The 13,547-nt window shown below is 41.7% G+C and overlaps 2 protein-coding genes across 2 annotated transcripts; one reads left to right on the top strand and one right to left on the bottom strand.

Moving 5' to 3' along the window:
- Positions 1 to 9,360: 9,360 nt before the first annotated feature.
- LOC128720797 (checkpoint protein HUS1) lies at positions 9,361 to 10,239 on the top strand. The gene has a single exon (XM_053814492.1). The coding sequence runs from the start codon at positions 9,361 to 9,363 to the stop codon at positions 10,237 to 10,239; it is 879 nt and encodes a 292-aa protein (XP_053670467.1).
- Positions 10,240 to 10,604: 365 nt separating this feature from the next.
- On the bottom strand, positions 10,605 to 11,534 carry LOC128726714 (GATA zinc finger domain-containing protein 1). The gene has a single exon (XM_053820540.1). It carries the CDS (start codon positions 11,532 to 11,534, stop codon positions 10,605 to 10,607), a length of 930 nt encoding a protein of 309 aa, XP_053676515.1.
- Positions 11,535 to 13,547: the final 2,013 nt, after the last annotated feature.

The following is a 13,547-nucleotide window of genomic DNA, read 5'->3' as shown; positions in this document are numbered from 1 at the left end:
GATGAAAAAAGCAGCTATCACGCAGACGCTGTTTCGTTCGTTCCCAAGACATTCGGAAAGCTGTAGGAAAAAGTTATTCATCTAACAGTTGATTATTGCTGATAATTATCTTTTGTACTATTGGTATCGTATTGCGAGACCTAGCCAATTTAGCAACAGAAATTTGTCTCCCATTCCAAATGAATTATTTACCGATTTGTCTCTTTTCATTCTCAACCATTGCACAGCCAAATTCAATAAAATTATATATTCAGATATCTATACTTATAAGTGCAATTGTTGCAAATAATTAATGTTTCAAAATTATTTTCTTCCAATTTTATATATTATATTTCGATTATACATTAGACAATCATTGCAAATAATATTAAGTTTGATGAAAAATAATATCATTAAATAAGAAAAGAACTATTTCACTGTAGATAAGAAAAACAATATGTTATGATCTTGGCACTTGGCTTGCAAGGCAATACTCGAAAGGGCAGAATAGTCGTTACGGTGGAATACGATGATCAGCAAAACACTTGTGTGACCGTTCCGCAGCAGCAATGGTCTGGAACGGTCCCACTTCCCGCTCCGTTCAGCCCGTTAGCTCATCTTACTCAGCAGAATCTTACCACTCGAATGCGCAAAACAAACACTACCTCTTTCCTTCCAGCTTCTGAACTCTGAACCTCACAGACCACAGTGCCGTGATCCGACTCTCTAGACATGACGGAATAGTGCGGCTTCAAACAGATAACAGAGAGCACACGGGAGGTTTCCAAGTTTGATGAACATTATTTTGATCAAACCTATCGCATAAACAGATGCGCCCTTGCACGCACGAAGCCGGGCGCAAAGTGGATCTGTCGGGTTGCCATTTTCGAAGGTAACACAGCTCCAGAAGATACATTTGCATGTACCTGTCTGTGGATGTTGTTATTGCCACGGTGTACTTTGCATGCTCACGCCACACTGAGCACAAGAGGGGGTATAAATGTTTTCCGGTTTTCGTCTCCCTTCAAATGAAGGATGTGCTGTGAAACGGGTTTAGGTTTGCGTGAGGTCACCAATTCATTCCACTAGCACTTCATCGGCTCTACCGCAAGAAGATGCTAGCGCCATCTATTGTCGTGGGCAGAATGAGGTAAAAATGCACAATTTTCTCACTAATGGCCAATGACCTGGGGAACCACTAGACATGGTCACATAGAACGCTACCAAGAGGTGGTCGAATACACGGAGAACGAACGTGTCTAGCCAGTGCAGGAAATTTATTATCATGCGTCCACCAACGCTGTTAATATACCGCCACAAAAAACGCACACCCGGGAAAAGTGGCAGAGAAAATGAACAGACACAGGGAGGAGGTGTTGCACTCAGTGTGCAACACTCTGGTTCGACAGCAAGCTGTAGTGGAACGATACCAATTCCGAACACGCGCCAGACAATGCAGGGAGGACTCCTGGTGATACGGCGGAAATCGATGGCCATTTGAAATTCATCACTCGATTGCACGGCTTTGGCGGCGAACCGTGTGCAACAGAGCAGCTCTCAGTATGGTGTTGGAGGTTGCTGGTACGATGGTAGGTAATGCGTACCTTACCTTATCGATTGCACTCTGCGTAATATTGGGTATCAAGAGTAGATGATCGAAACCATCATCCGGTTCGACGGCAGCTATTGCGGATGCAAAAGAATCTGCGTAATTTCTCTTGCTGAGAGTGTACCTCAGATAAAACTGTAATTCCAAAATCAAACGATTTTTGATAGCAACAAATGAAAGACTATATCAACTAAAAGTTTAATAATAATTGCTCTAACTTTGTCTGAAAAAAATATTATCATTTAAACCCATAAACATGTGAAGCGAGGTAAACGCTAACTAAAACAATCAAAAAGGAAAAAATAAAGCTTTGTTATTATAAAATAATAAATAATTACTTCAACTTTAATTACTTTAATGCTTATCTAGCCTACCAACACCTTTAATAGTTAATCCTTTGTTTATTGTAAGTTCTATTCTTACGTCGTCCTTGGCGGGCTTTAATTCCCAGTCACGAACAATTTCTAGCGCCCCCGTTACTTCACTTTAACGCATTTCAATTAACATTAAACGCTTCCGATCCCACTTGATTGCAGAAGTGCAAGACAATACCAGAACAGCCGAACTATGGCTCTGATTAAAGCAACCGTGATCACAATGCTCTTAATGGTTGGAAACACACCCGCACCCTAAACACTGCATTGCCGCACGTAACGAGATCGCATATTCAATTTTACTTCACCATAAACATCCGGCCACCCAATCCAAGGCCATGGAGTTATTGCAAGCCAGCTAAACGGGAAAGGGATGAGCGCAGCTTTGCAAACGCACGTCGTAGCAAGGCGATGGAATTGTTGGCTGTATCCAGCAACGGTAAGAGAAGAGGAAAAAGACAAACATCATGAGAGCTCGCGCTTACAGCAAGCTATCCCAACTTTTCCTCCCTTTTCCAACACCGAGAGCTACAAATCCACATCCATCTGCACTTTCGATGGCGGAATAGGAAATACCACAAGGCAGCAGCAGCAGCAGAAAAAGGCGGTCATACAATTTTCCACCAAAGTATGCCGCAAATTGAGTTTTAAAGTGCTTTCTCATCATTTCCCCCAGCAGCAAATCGAATCAACGCCCGTTTGGGAAGGAAGATCGAAAAGAATGCCTAAGTGGTTTCTAGCAACGTGTCGATACAAAAAGGATATCGAATCGAAGGGCTAATTTTTTTTTTGCCACATGTTTTCTCAAATTTTCCGGCCAAGCGCACTGAGCAAGTCAATTTTGTTCGTGTAAATGGAATGTGTGTACCATTTACCTATACTTCATATGAAACAGCAGAGAAAGAAAATGTATGCTGTTTTATATACATCTATTCTTTACATCTGAACTTAACTCACAAATCGCCAGTCGTCGAAGAAACTATGTATCTTCCAAATGCAACGAAATAGTAAACTGCAGTAACAGTACCTGAACATATCACTTTCAACCAATAGAATCACCTTGTTTAAGATGTATTCGTATGTAATTATTGTAATCCCAAAAATAGCAGCTCAACAAACACAAACTCAAGTACCAAAGTTTTCCGAGCTACTTTTATGCGGCTTTTTCGAAGCGCACAAAGCGAGATGTTACAGATCAAAACCAAAGTTTTCCCTTCTGTGTATCAAGGTAAATCGTTAGCAGCAAAAAAGAGAAAACAAACAATGCCATTAGTATATACAATTTAATTTCATTTAAACACTGAATTCATCCACCGATGGGCATTTGAAGAAACTCGGCGATTCCTCCAGTCTGTTTTTCGCGAATAATGTACAGATTCCGCTACAATGCCCAGCGGGTTGCCTCGAATGCACGAGCGAGCGCGAGAAAACAACTCATTTGCGTCACATACTTTGGAAACTTTATCTTTTCTCCACGCACGCACACAAGCTAGCATTCGTCGGTTCCCGGTGCGCAATAGAAATGAAACCTCGTGTACTTGAGGCAACTTTGTGATATCTTCAGACGCAGCTACAAGAACAGTAAAGAGATTCAATTCAAGGAAGAAGGAGGATTTTCTCGTCCAAATATTTGTATGTCTATTCCCATAGATACATATCTGCCAGGACACGACCGCAGCAGTGCTCATGTTTGTACTTTTTCTAAATAATGTTTACACATTATTACCGGTTTGTTCGGTGAGTATTTAAACATTGGGGTAAATAAAACCTTGTTTATCGGTTGAAAGAGATTTAGTGCTATAAATATGTTATTTCTTTATTTTTAATTCACATACAACACCACCTTGGGCAGCGTTTTGTGTAATTATTGTTTGCATGTAAGATGTGATTTGATGTAATCCCTCAAAGCGACACACATCGTGTAGACGATTGTAAAGCTTCTGACCGCCCATGACCGAGTATTATTACTATCTCAAGCGAAAAAACACATTTCATATCACAAGCTTAGTTCAATGAAGTACGAAACATAATGCAACTAGCTAGCTCTCAGTCGACAAAGGAATCAAGTCAACTTACGACTGCCTTCTTTGGCACGAATCTACGGCGCGAAACGGGGACATGAACTTGAGGGAACCCAGCTTAAACCGATACGGCGTTCGAGCGGGTTTGCGAGCAGTGTTGAATTGGATTTGATCCCCTATCCCCATACCGAGGGCAGAACAGCAATGCATGTGTTTCCCTTTCGCGAGCGACAGATCGCTGTAAATCAACGACACATCGCTGACGAAGGACACATCTCAATCCACCGCAGTGCCGAAAGCAATCGAATCGGAAGGCCTGACACGTGAGGTCCTCAGGTGGGGAATAGGCCGCGACAAATCGAACGAAAACGAAAGTACTAACTCGCAACACTCGCGATGTTAGATCTTGGCAGGTAGGGCCGTTTGTAAACTGTCCAAACCGGGACATGCCACCGTTGATTCGAAACAACCTACGGTGTGTTCTGTGGGGTAGCTAGTATGTGTATGTCAGAGAGAGAGAGAGAGGAAGAGAGAACGCACAGGCCACTGAAGCGGCCAATTACAACACCCGCAGACACCGTTTGATGGAATGAACCCCGCGAGAGGCAGGAAAATGGAATGGGCAACCTGCCAAGATGAGCCCGCCTGCCTGTGTGTTCCACAACCAGATCCAATCGTACGAGCTATAGAACATCACCTGCCCAAGAAGAGTGGAATCATTCGGAATTAATCATCCGGAAAGGTGATGACACTAGTCAGACATGCAGGTTCACAGCACGGATTGCAAAGTTCGTGGAAATCGCTTAACCAAACTTCGCGAAACATTATCCCTCTCATTTATCATGTATGCAAATTCCATTCGTTAGAATTTATGATTCTGGGAAATAAAATCAATAATGTTGAGGCAAATACAGCGTATCGTTAAGTAGTCGAGAGAATTTCGTTTATAATAACCTGTTACCACAATGATTATTCCCGGAACTAGACATATTTCGCTCATTTAATTCCGATAAACATTGGAATAAGAACGTGTGCTTATGAATGCGCATGCTGTTAAGACCTACTGTGTGGTTAAACAGTTTACAAATTGATTCTATGGAATTGATGCAAGTTTTCGCTTGCTTCGTAACTGCTCTCCAGTACGATGAAATGCCAAAACCATCAATCGACAAAACCACCCCCCATAAAGTTAGTCGCACAAGAGCAATACTTTGCTCGTTTACTGGTAACTTATCGCGTTGGGTTCTGTCGTGACGCATGCTCACCCTTCGTTGGCTGGAGCATTTTTCGATCACCATGTTTCTAGGTAGATACTAGGTAGATTATATACCCCGTCGAAAGCCAGCTCCCCGGTTTCACCAGCACAGCCAAGTGCAGCAGCAGCACCAGCCAAAGCGCGGAGACGTATTTTCTGGAGGGCGTGCCAACGTGGTAGTGGAGGCACGGATGGTTGGCTTTTAAAAATAAACATTTTCCACACAAAAACCCACCCTTCGTTGGTGCGCTGCTAAATGCGGCCACCAACCAACGCCAGACGGTCGGTTACAAATCGAAACTGTTGGTGTAATAATTTTACAAATAGAACATATCCTCCCATCAGAGAAACCGCACCCTCGATTGAAGCCGGTGGCCTGGAGTCCAAGTGGTGGTTAAAACGGAAACATTGATTGTCTTGCTACAAATTGACCATCATCAGTGTCGGCGTCGCTGTCGACGTGTAATCCTCTCTCTCTCTCTCGCCGCTTCTGCACATTTTTCCCGTACCCTTTTCCAACAGGGCAACAATTCCCGGGTGGTAAAGTTTTCACCCACCAGCCAACCAACTGAGACACCCTAATCCCCGAATCCTTAACGGTCATTGGCCCCCATGCCCCCATTTGGAGGAAAGGGTTATTTATTTAATTCCATTTTTTTACCCTTACACCCCAAACGACGGTAAGAGAAAATTTCAGCGTAACATTTTGGGGCAGTTTTGGCATGAATTCAATCCTCCTGAGCTGCCTGCAGAGAACCAGGTCACGATGATGTTGTTTTCTTTTCGCCTCACCTTCCCTATGAAGTGCTCAAGTGTACGCGGCTTGGAAGCGGATCCCGCGAAGCAGGCGTTCGCAAACATGGTTCAGGCATTTGTTGCATTAGTCCTGATGCTCGCCAGGACTCCGACTGTTATCTCCCGCAGTACTAAGCCGTATCATTATCCATACCACCTACGTGGGCAAATTTAATCACGAAATTCAACCTTTTTCATAAGCTCCGAATGTAGTATACATTCGCAAACTGTTAAAACAAACAAAACAGCATCTACTAATATACTTTAGCTCTAGTGCTCTCTCACTCTCTCCTTCACTTTCTCTCGCCGCTTTGATCCATGGTACATATACGAGTAATTAGAAACTTTACCCTTGCGTGAAATAGACGAGCTGAAAGGTGAAACAACTCGACGCGGTATTTTTCCGAGTGTTAAAAACCCCACAGCTCAACATCTTCAACTCTTTCCCTGAAGCACAGGCAAGATGGTGTCAAAATACCGGGAAAGAGTACAATGTAAACAAAGAATTTCCGGCAAAATTTGCCGACTCCTCACAAAAATTCCGTCACCTAGGCACGGAGATGTTAAGCACTACCACGAACCGAGAAACATCGCAATACAAGTCTAAGCCTTAGCGCATTGTATGAATTATGTTTAAATTTTTTCAAAATATTATTTTTAATGATTCAACCACTTAACTATTGTAATACAGTTTTAGACGTTTAGAAAATTTAGGTCGTACTATTGATAACTATTCCTTAAAGGGTTATTTAACATTTGATAATCTTAAAATGTAAAATAAGACTGTTTAGCTACAGGTAAAAAAAAAACAAATAAAATTACAGTCAATCTTTAAAAAGGTGTCAGGAGTCAATTCTCCAGAAGCGTATTAGCACTATGTCAATTGTTAGTTTAAAAAATAAAACAACTATCACACTTACCATTAATCCAGACAGCTGGCGTTGACAAAATTCAGTTTTATCCGAGAACTTCAGGAAAATACCGGCATATATCGATTAGCACAAGAAATTCCTTTGGATCTTTCGCCTTCGCGTAAAACCACCACGCACTAGAATTTTTTCACTACGATTCTAACCCAAAATAAAACATATACCAAATGACTCAAACCTTATAACATATTTCGGTCACCGTTGATCAGAACCATGCCACGCACAATTTGATGCGGCTTGAAGTTTGCTGGCGTACCAGCAATCTTGATGGGGAATTAAAGTAAACTGGAAATGTTTTCACACGAGTACGGTTCTGCGTATGCGTGAACAAAACTAGAACATTATAGCAAGGTTTTGGTGATAACACATGTGGACTAGAAATTGGCAGAGGTAAGCAAAAGCGTAAAAATTCGGGCACTCGCAGTAAGCTTAGAAAAACACTTCTATAAAATTGGACGTGTATTTCCAATGCCTACTAAGGGGCTGATTCTCTGATGCAAAAGGACCAATCAATTGAACGACTGACGAGCACAGAGACGGCCCTGAGCAATGGTATTCCAATTCCGATCGACCGAGAGAGATTGAGGTGACAATTTAATTTTTCCATTTCCCATGCAGTATGGCTTTAAACGGAGTGACGGAAGCTTGTGCCTTCTCTCCTTCTCAGAACGAACAGACGAATGGATATGTCGGTAGTGTGAGACAGCTTTTTGCCGAAAGATCCACCTACTCCGACCGATCGATTCATGTACGGACGAATAAAACTCGAGATCTACAGCGGTCGCTGGAAATCACCGAAAATCGCTAGGTCACGCCGCCGGGCAGGGAAATACTGTTGGTGCCATAGGTGTGTGGGTAAAGAAAGAACAAGAAATCACAGCTCGTCTATCGTTGCAAAAGCGACCATAGAACAGCGCAGCACGGGTTAGAGGTTGCCGAGATTCTCAGGCTCACAAGGGCTTCACCGAAAGGGGACACTGTCACGGGATGTAATAATAACAATAATGTCCGCTGACATGTCAGCGGACGACGACTGACAGCGCACCCGTTCCTGCACACGTCTTCGATTAGTTCTGAACTTTTGCCTTGGAGTCGGGATGATTCACTTCCTCGTATCCGCATTTTTTCGCTTCGGATGCCTCCGCAAGGCAAGTAGCAACTGCTTGATACTTCGAAGAAAGGGCTATCTATTTCGACTGGATTCGGCGAACGTAGCGGATATTCACCGGAAAAAACGAAACTATTTCGCCCAGAGGGCCGTGGAGATATGAAACACAGCACGAAAAATGGGCACACACACTCAAATACGCATACTGTACACCGAGAACACTGGAAACAAATCAACGCTACAATCAACGCTTCGTGCGCTGCGCACCTTTCTATTTTATCGGATCACACACCGATGCACAACATCACGCACGAAACGAGTAATACGCACCACCGGAACCGACGAACTTCATCAAATTCCTTGCTGCGAAGGAAGCCGCTGCTATCCTAGAAGGGAACTGAGGAAACGGATATTTTCCTCGCTACGCTGACTCAGCACACTGCGATTGATCACTTCCGTTGCAGAAGGGCGCTAGATAACAAGACACACTACACCAGCCGATGCTGAGTTTGCATTGGTTTTGTTGTTCTGCGTGGTATTCGGATTGACAGTAGCGATGCTTGACGCTGCGTTTACTAATGCTAGTCAAAATCGCTAACCTCCTGCATAGGTATACAATCTGCAGGATGCAGTGAGGACTCAATTTCATGAAAATCCACTTTTCACCAACTATATTTGATTCTCCTTATGCTTTTGTTTCGTTAAAGGAGACAACAGTTTCATACAGTTCAACAGTTCACAAGAAACTTCCGGCTTTGTTAATGGTGCAAATGCCTCAACGGTTCAAATATTTCGTAGAAATGTAAATATTTCTCTTTAGTCTAATAAAAGTTACAACCTGTGCTGATAATCCTCAACTGAGTTATATAATTTAGCAAATTAAGGATGTATCATTCAAACCTATCCTAACGGGACAAATTATGGAACACAATTTGAACAATCCTCAGCATTTCAAATAGATAGCATGTGTGACTTCATGTGGTTTGGAACGATATACTGATTAATTTGCGTTTATTCAACAAACAGTTAGATACAAAATCATGATTCTTTAATTGACAGACTAAAACAAATCCCTCGAGGTCAATTTACAGACAAATTTAAAAATAATCTACACTCTGGCCCCACCTTTCAAATGTTATCGAGCAGAACTTGCTCGAATAGCCATCTAATGAAACAAAACAAAATTCAAACAGCAGCTATTCGAGTTCCCGGCAATGTTCATTGTTTATTATCGAAATAGTTCCAACCGTAATAACTTGTGCGATACATAATAACACCGAGTTGTACAAAATGAAGTTTCGTGCGGTAATGACGGATAGTGTGATCATTAAAGAATTTTTGAATGTAATAGGAACATTCTCGCGGATGCAGAAAAACCTCATTATCAACGTACAACCAACGAAAATGATGCTTCTGATCGATTCCGAAACATACGACGGACAGTATCTCTGGTGTGAAATCGATGCTACCAACAGAGATGGATTCTTTTCCGAATACATTATGGATGGCATTAATAGTGAACACAACCAGATCTATATGACCTGCCAAGCGAACAGTTTCTTACGAGCGTTGTCCTATGTGCGTAACAACACGGTGGACTACATTAAGCTAAAGCTCGTCAAAACCCACATGGCGTGTCTGTCCGTGGAGATGGCTACTACGATCAGTAACGAGCAGGACTATATGACACCAAAAATACAGCACGCCATTCCCGTTACGGTAGTTCCACGCAGCGAATGGAATCAATTCGACATACCGCTGGAGGTTGAGTACGATCTAACGATTGTAATGCCATCCGTGAAATCTCTACGCACCTTGTTAGACAAGATGAAAAATTTAGCACCCACAGTCACACTATACGCAACGTTAAACGATGAGCTATCGCTCGTGGTCGAGACTGAGGTGGTGACGGTAGCGAGCCACTATAAGAACCTCAAATGTGGCCCAGTGAGGCACAATTGCCCAGAGCCAACTGAACAATTGACGAACCTGTCGGAAGCCTGTTGCCGTGTTGAAACGAAAAAACTCGCATCACTGTTCGAAACGATAAATTTCTACGAAGCCATAATGACGGCTAATCTGCGACACGAACAAGCACTGAATATCCGTTTCGACTTGCTCCAAAACGCGTTCGTCAATTATATACTACCGGCTACAAATTTCGATTAAAGTACGCAATTTATTTAGCATAAATTGTATCCCAGCGAAACGTTGATTGAATTTGAATATAAAACTTAGCGATCGAATATGACAAATATTAATTGAGCCAACTTTTGAAATTTCATAGAAATATTAAAGCCAATTGTGTATAAAACTTCAAACTTCCTGACTTATTTTTCAAATGATATACTTCATACACCGATTGCATACATTTTTCGACAGCTAACGAAACGTAGATCAATCCTCCAGCATGTTGGCAGTAATTCAAGCTATTTGCTACATTAAAGTATGATAAAGAAATGTCCTTTACCACGATTTTTATAATTTCTCGAAAAAAGTAAAAAATCTACGTGTTGATATTTTCCCGTTTGCGCTCACTTTTCGCCGTGATGTAGGTGAGCAATAGTGGCCCACACGTAGTTCCTATTATCGCGCTGTGTGGTATTCATCGGTCCATAGCAGTCTGGACGCGGATACGGATTGTTCCGATCGAGGTAGTAATCACTTGGGGCATGCATGACAAAGTTCATGAAGCTTAGTCTGCGTGGTATATCCTCATCCGGACCAACCAGATACGTGGCTGGTTCAAAACCTTCGTTGGCCGGTGGACTGGAAGTAGTCGGAATGAGCCAAGTCAGAACCGCACTCTTCTCGTTGTATGCATCGACGATGAGCCCTCGGACCTGGGCATAGTATGTGTTGTCTTTTGTGTCAATCATCGATACTATGTCCCCGATTTGATACCACGTGTTTTCGTGCAGCAGCTTAGGGACGCTTCTTGTCGAGGCAGTTTCTCGAGGTGTTTTGATTGGCACTTTCTTCAGTAAAGTCCGACGTGATTTCGCCTTCGAAGCATGACACCCTCGACCAGTTTTCTTCGTTCCCCGACGAACTGGTGCTCGTACTGGGCAAACTCTCCGACGTAGGCGACGTGGCGAAAACATTCCATTGGCTGCGACTCTTTCTGGTACTTCTTCATTATCTTCTGGTCCTCCATCTGGATCAGCATTCGTCGCATTATCTAAGAATTCTCTTGAGGGTTGTTTGGCGAGCTCCAGTTTTTTGGGTGTTTCAAAATCGTGCCGTATTTTTTGTCCTTCCGGTGCTGCTTTGCAATCTTCATCTACAGGTTCGTCACGTTCCCGGCTCCCCGCTCGTTGAGTAGACCGCTCGTATAATGGCTCCAATGGAGGATTAAGCTGGATATCGTGGCATTCCGAGCAAATGGACCGTCGGTCAAGAATATACCACCTCGCAGTCTCAATCGTTCCACATATAGAACACCGTTGTACTTTCGGAGGCATGTTGTTGATAACAAGTATCGCTAGTACGATGATTTCACTTAACTGTGAAAACTTAAGTCCAACTTTTATCAACCTAGATTTGCAAATCCTAAATAAAGCACCATCAACTAACTTTGTTTCACTATGAGCAGCAAAGCTTGGCAGTTTGTTTTGTTTACATTTTGATTGTTGTAGAAATGTTGTCAAAATTTGACAGTAGGATACTCAACAAAAACAAACTTTTCGATTTCAAAAATCAAAACGAACGTTAAAAATCAAATTTTGTGCTTAAAATTTGTTCAAAGAAATAAGAAGCGAAAACAGTTTCACACGTTAATTTTATCATTTCTTTATTTTTAACTATGAAAAGCGACTAATGTGGATGTTTCCATGTGTGTTTGGGTGTGATCTGTCTTTGAGGGTTGTGTGATTTGATTGTTTAAGTCCCGTCTTGCTGTATCCATATGTTGTCCTTCTTTTCAGCGCTTTGCAGTGCTTAATACTCCTCTCGATTGTTGGTTTTTCTTTTGGAAAATGTACGATAAATATGTAATGTGCTATACTAACTTTCTTTCCCCAGCAATGATTCTCATGCGAATTTTACGGATCCTTCTCTCGTTAGCTACGATGAAAGCAAGTAACAGTCGAGAAGGAAAGCCAATGTTTAGTCGTAAGAATATCGTTAGGAGATCCGGAACTATTCTGTTGTATAGGTTCTTTTTGTGCAATGTGGTATCGCTCCAAATATTGTATCGTTTTGTAGTCTTCTATATAATATCGTTTGCTTGTTAAAATATTTACTGAAGTCATGTGTAGAAATTGTATGAATAAGTTTGCATTCGTTTGATCACCACAACATCACTCCTATCGAACAAAACAATCAACAGAGATTGCAAAATAAGTATTCATTTTTTATGTTTTGCCAAAGATTCAAAAAAGTTGTCTTTTCAGCGGATTCTACCCAACTTACTATCACCCCTTGCTTTCGCTATCCTGGTCACGGTCATTTCGGCATTTCCCCCATGAGTTTCTATATCTCAACAATAGTTGGATCCTTATCCAATGTTTTGACGTCATTAAAATCATTGCTAAACATGACCTTTGCACTTCTGCCACTATAAAACCATGATTCCCTTGCTCGCACATGTCCCGTCTTACCAAGTCACATGTAAGACATGAAAATTCGAATTCTAGCCAGAAGTCGCAAGAAACAAGTTTTTGTTATTCGCACTGTAGGAAACGTTAGCAGTTTCTAATAATTGTTTTAGACGTTATAGTAGGAGTTGAAAAAAGAGACCTAATAGTAATGTACCATCCTTCTATACCACTCTTTTATGCGACATAAATGGTTTCGTATTACTTGAGATGATTTCTTCATTTAATGATCTACTACAGATAAGATGTGCGAGGGTAGGACGATGGTTTCTGATGTTTGTGTGAGTGTGTAAGTGTGCGTTTTTTACTTTTTATACCATTTCAAGTTACATTTTCAATATGTTATCTATTCCTCACATTTCGCAGCCATTAAATTCTAAGTTATTTTTTCACCCATCAGTGCTTGATTCCAGTCGAGAAGCTCATAAGCAGCTTAACGCTGCGTTAAAGAAAATCTGCGCTGCGACATCATGATTAGTTTACACTATATGGTTAATTTTCGCTTCCGTTTCGATTGCTGGTTCTACCCACGAGCCTCTGCTGGCTTGGCAATCCGCTCAGATCCAAGTATTTGACTGAGTTCAAAACGAACAACAAGGGAGCATGCATTAGGCGATGTAGGCAGTGAGGGTAAGTTGGCATACGCATCATTTTATGTTAAACTTTGCGAGTTTGTGTTATTTCAATATAGAGCCAACATTTGCGCTAATCCGTTGTGCAACGATTTGGAGGCAGACAAACGACCACAATCACTGACAAAAAGAAAACGAAGAACGTTTATTAAGTTACTATTAACGAATGTATGCAAAATAAAAACTAGATGTCGGTATGTAATATAAATAATCGGAAAAAAATTTAATTGTTCAAAATTTGATTAAA

The sequence above is a fragment of the Anopheles nili genome, chromosome 2 (genome assembly GCF_943737925.1).
Source record: "Anopheles nili chromosome 2, idAnoNiliSN_F5_01, whole genome shotgun sequence".
Lineage (NCBI taxonomy): Eukaryota > Metazoa > Arthropoda > Insecta > Diptera > Culicidae > Anopheles > Anopheles nili.
Note: the sequence above shows the minus strand (reverse complement) of the source record. Positions and strands in the feature narration are given on the sequence as shown.

Coding starts and splice junctions, on each gene's coding strand:
- LOC128726714 (XM_053820540.1), bottom strand. CDS start 11,534: ATGCCTCCGAAAGTACAACGGTGTTCTATATGTGGAACGATTGAGACT.
- LOC128720797 (XM_053814492.1), top strand. CDS start 9,361: ATGAAGTTTCGTGCGGTAATGACGGATAGTGTGATCATTAAAGAATTT.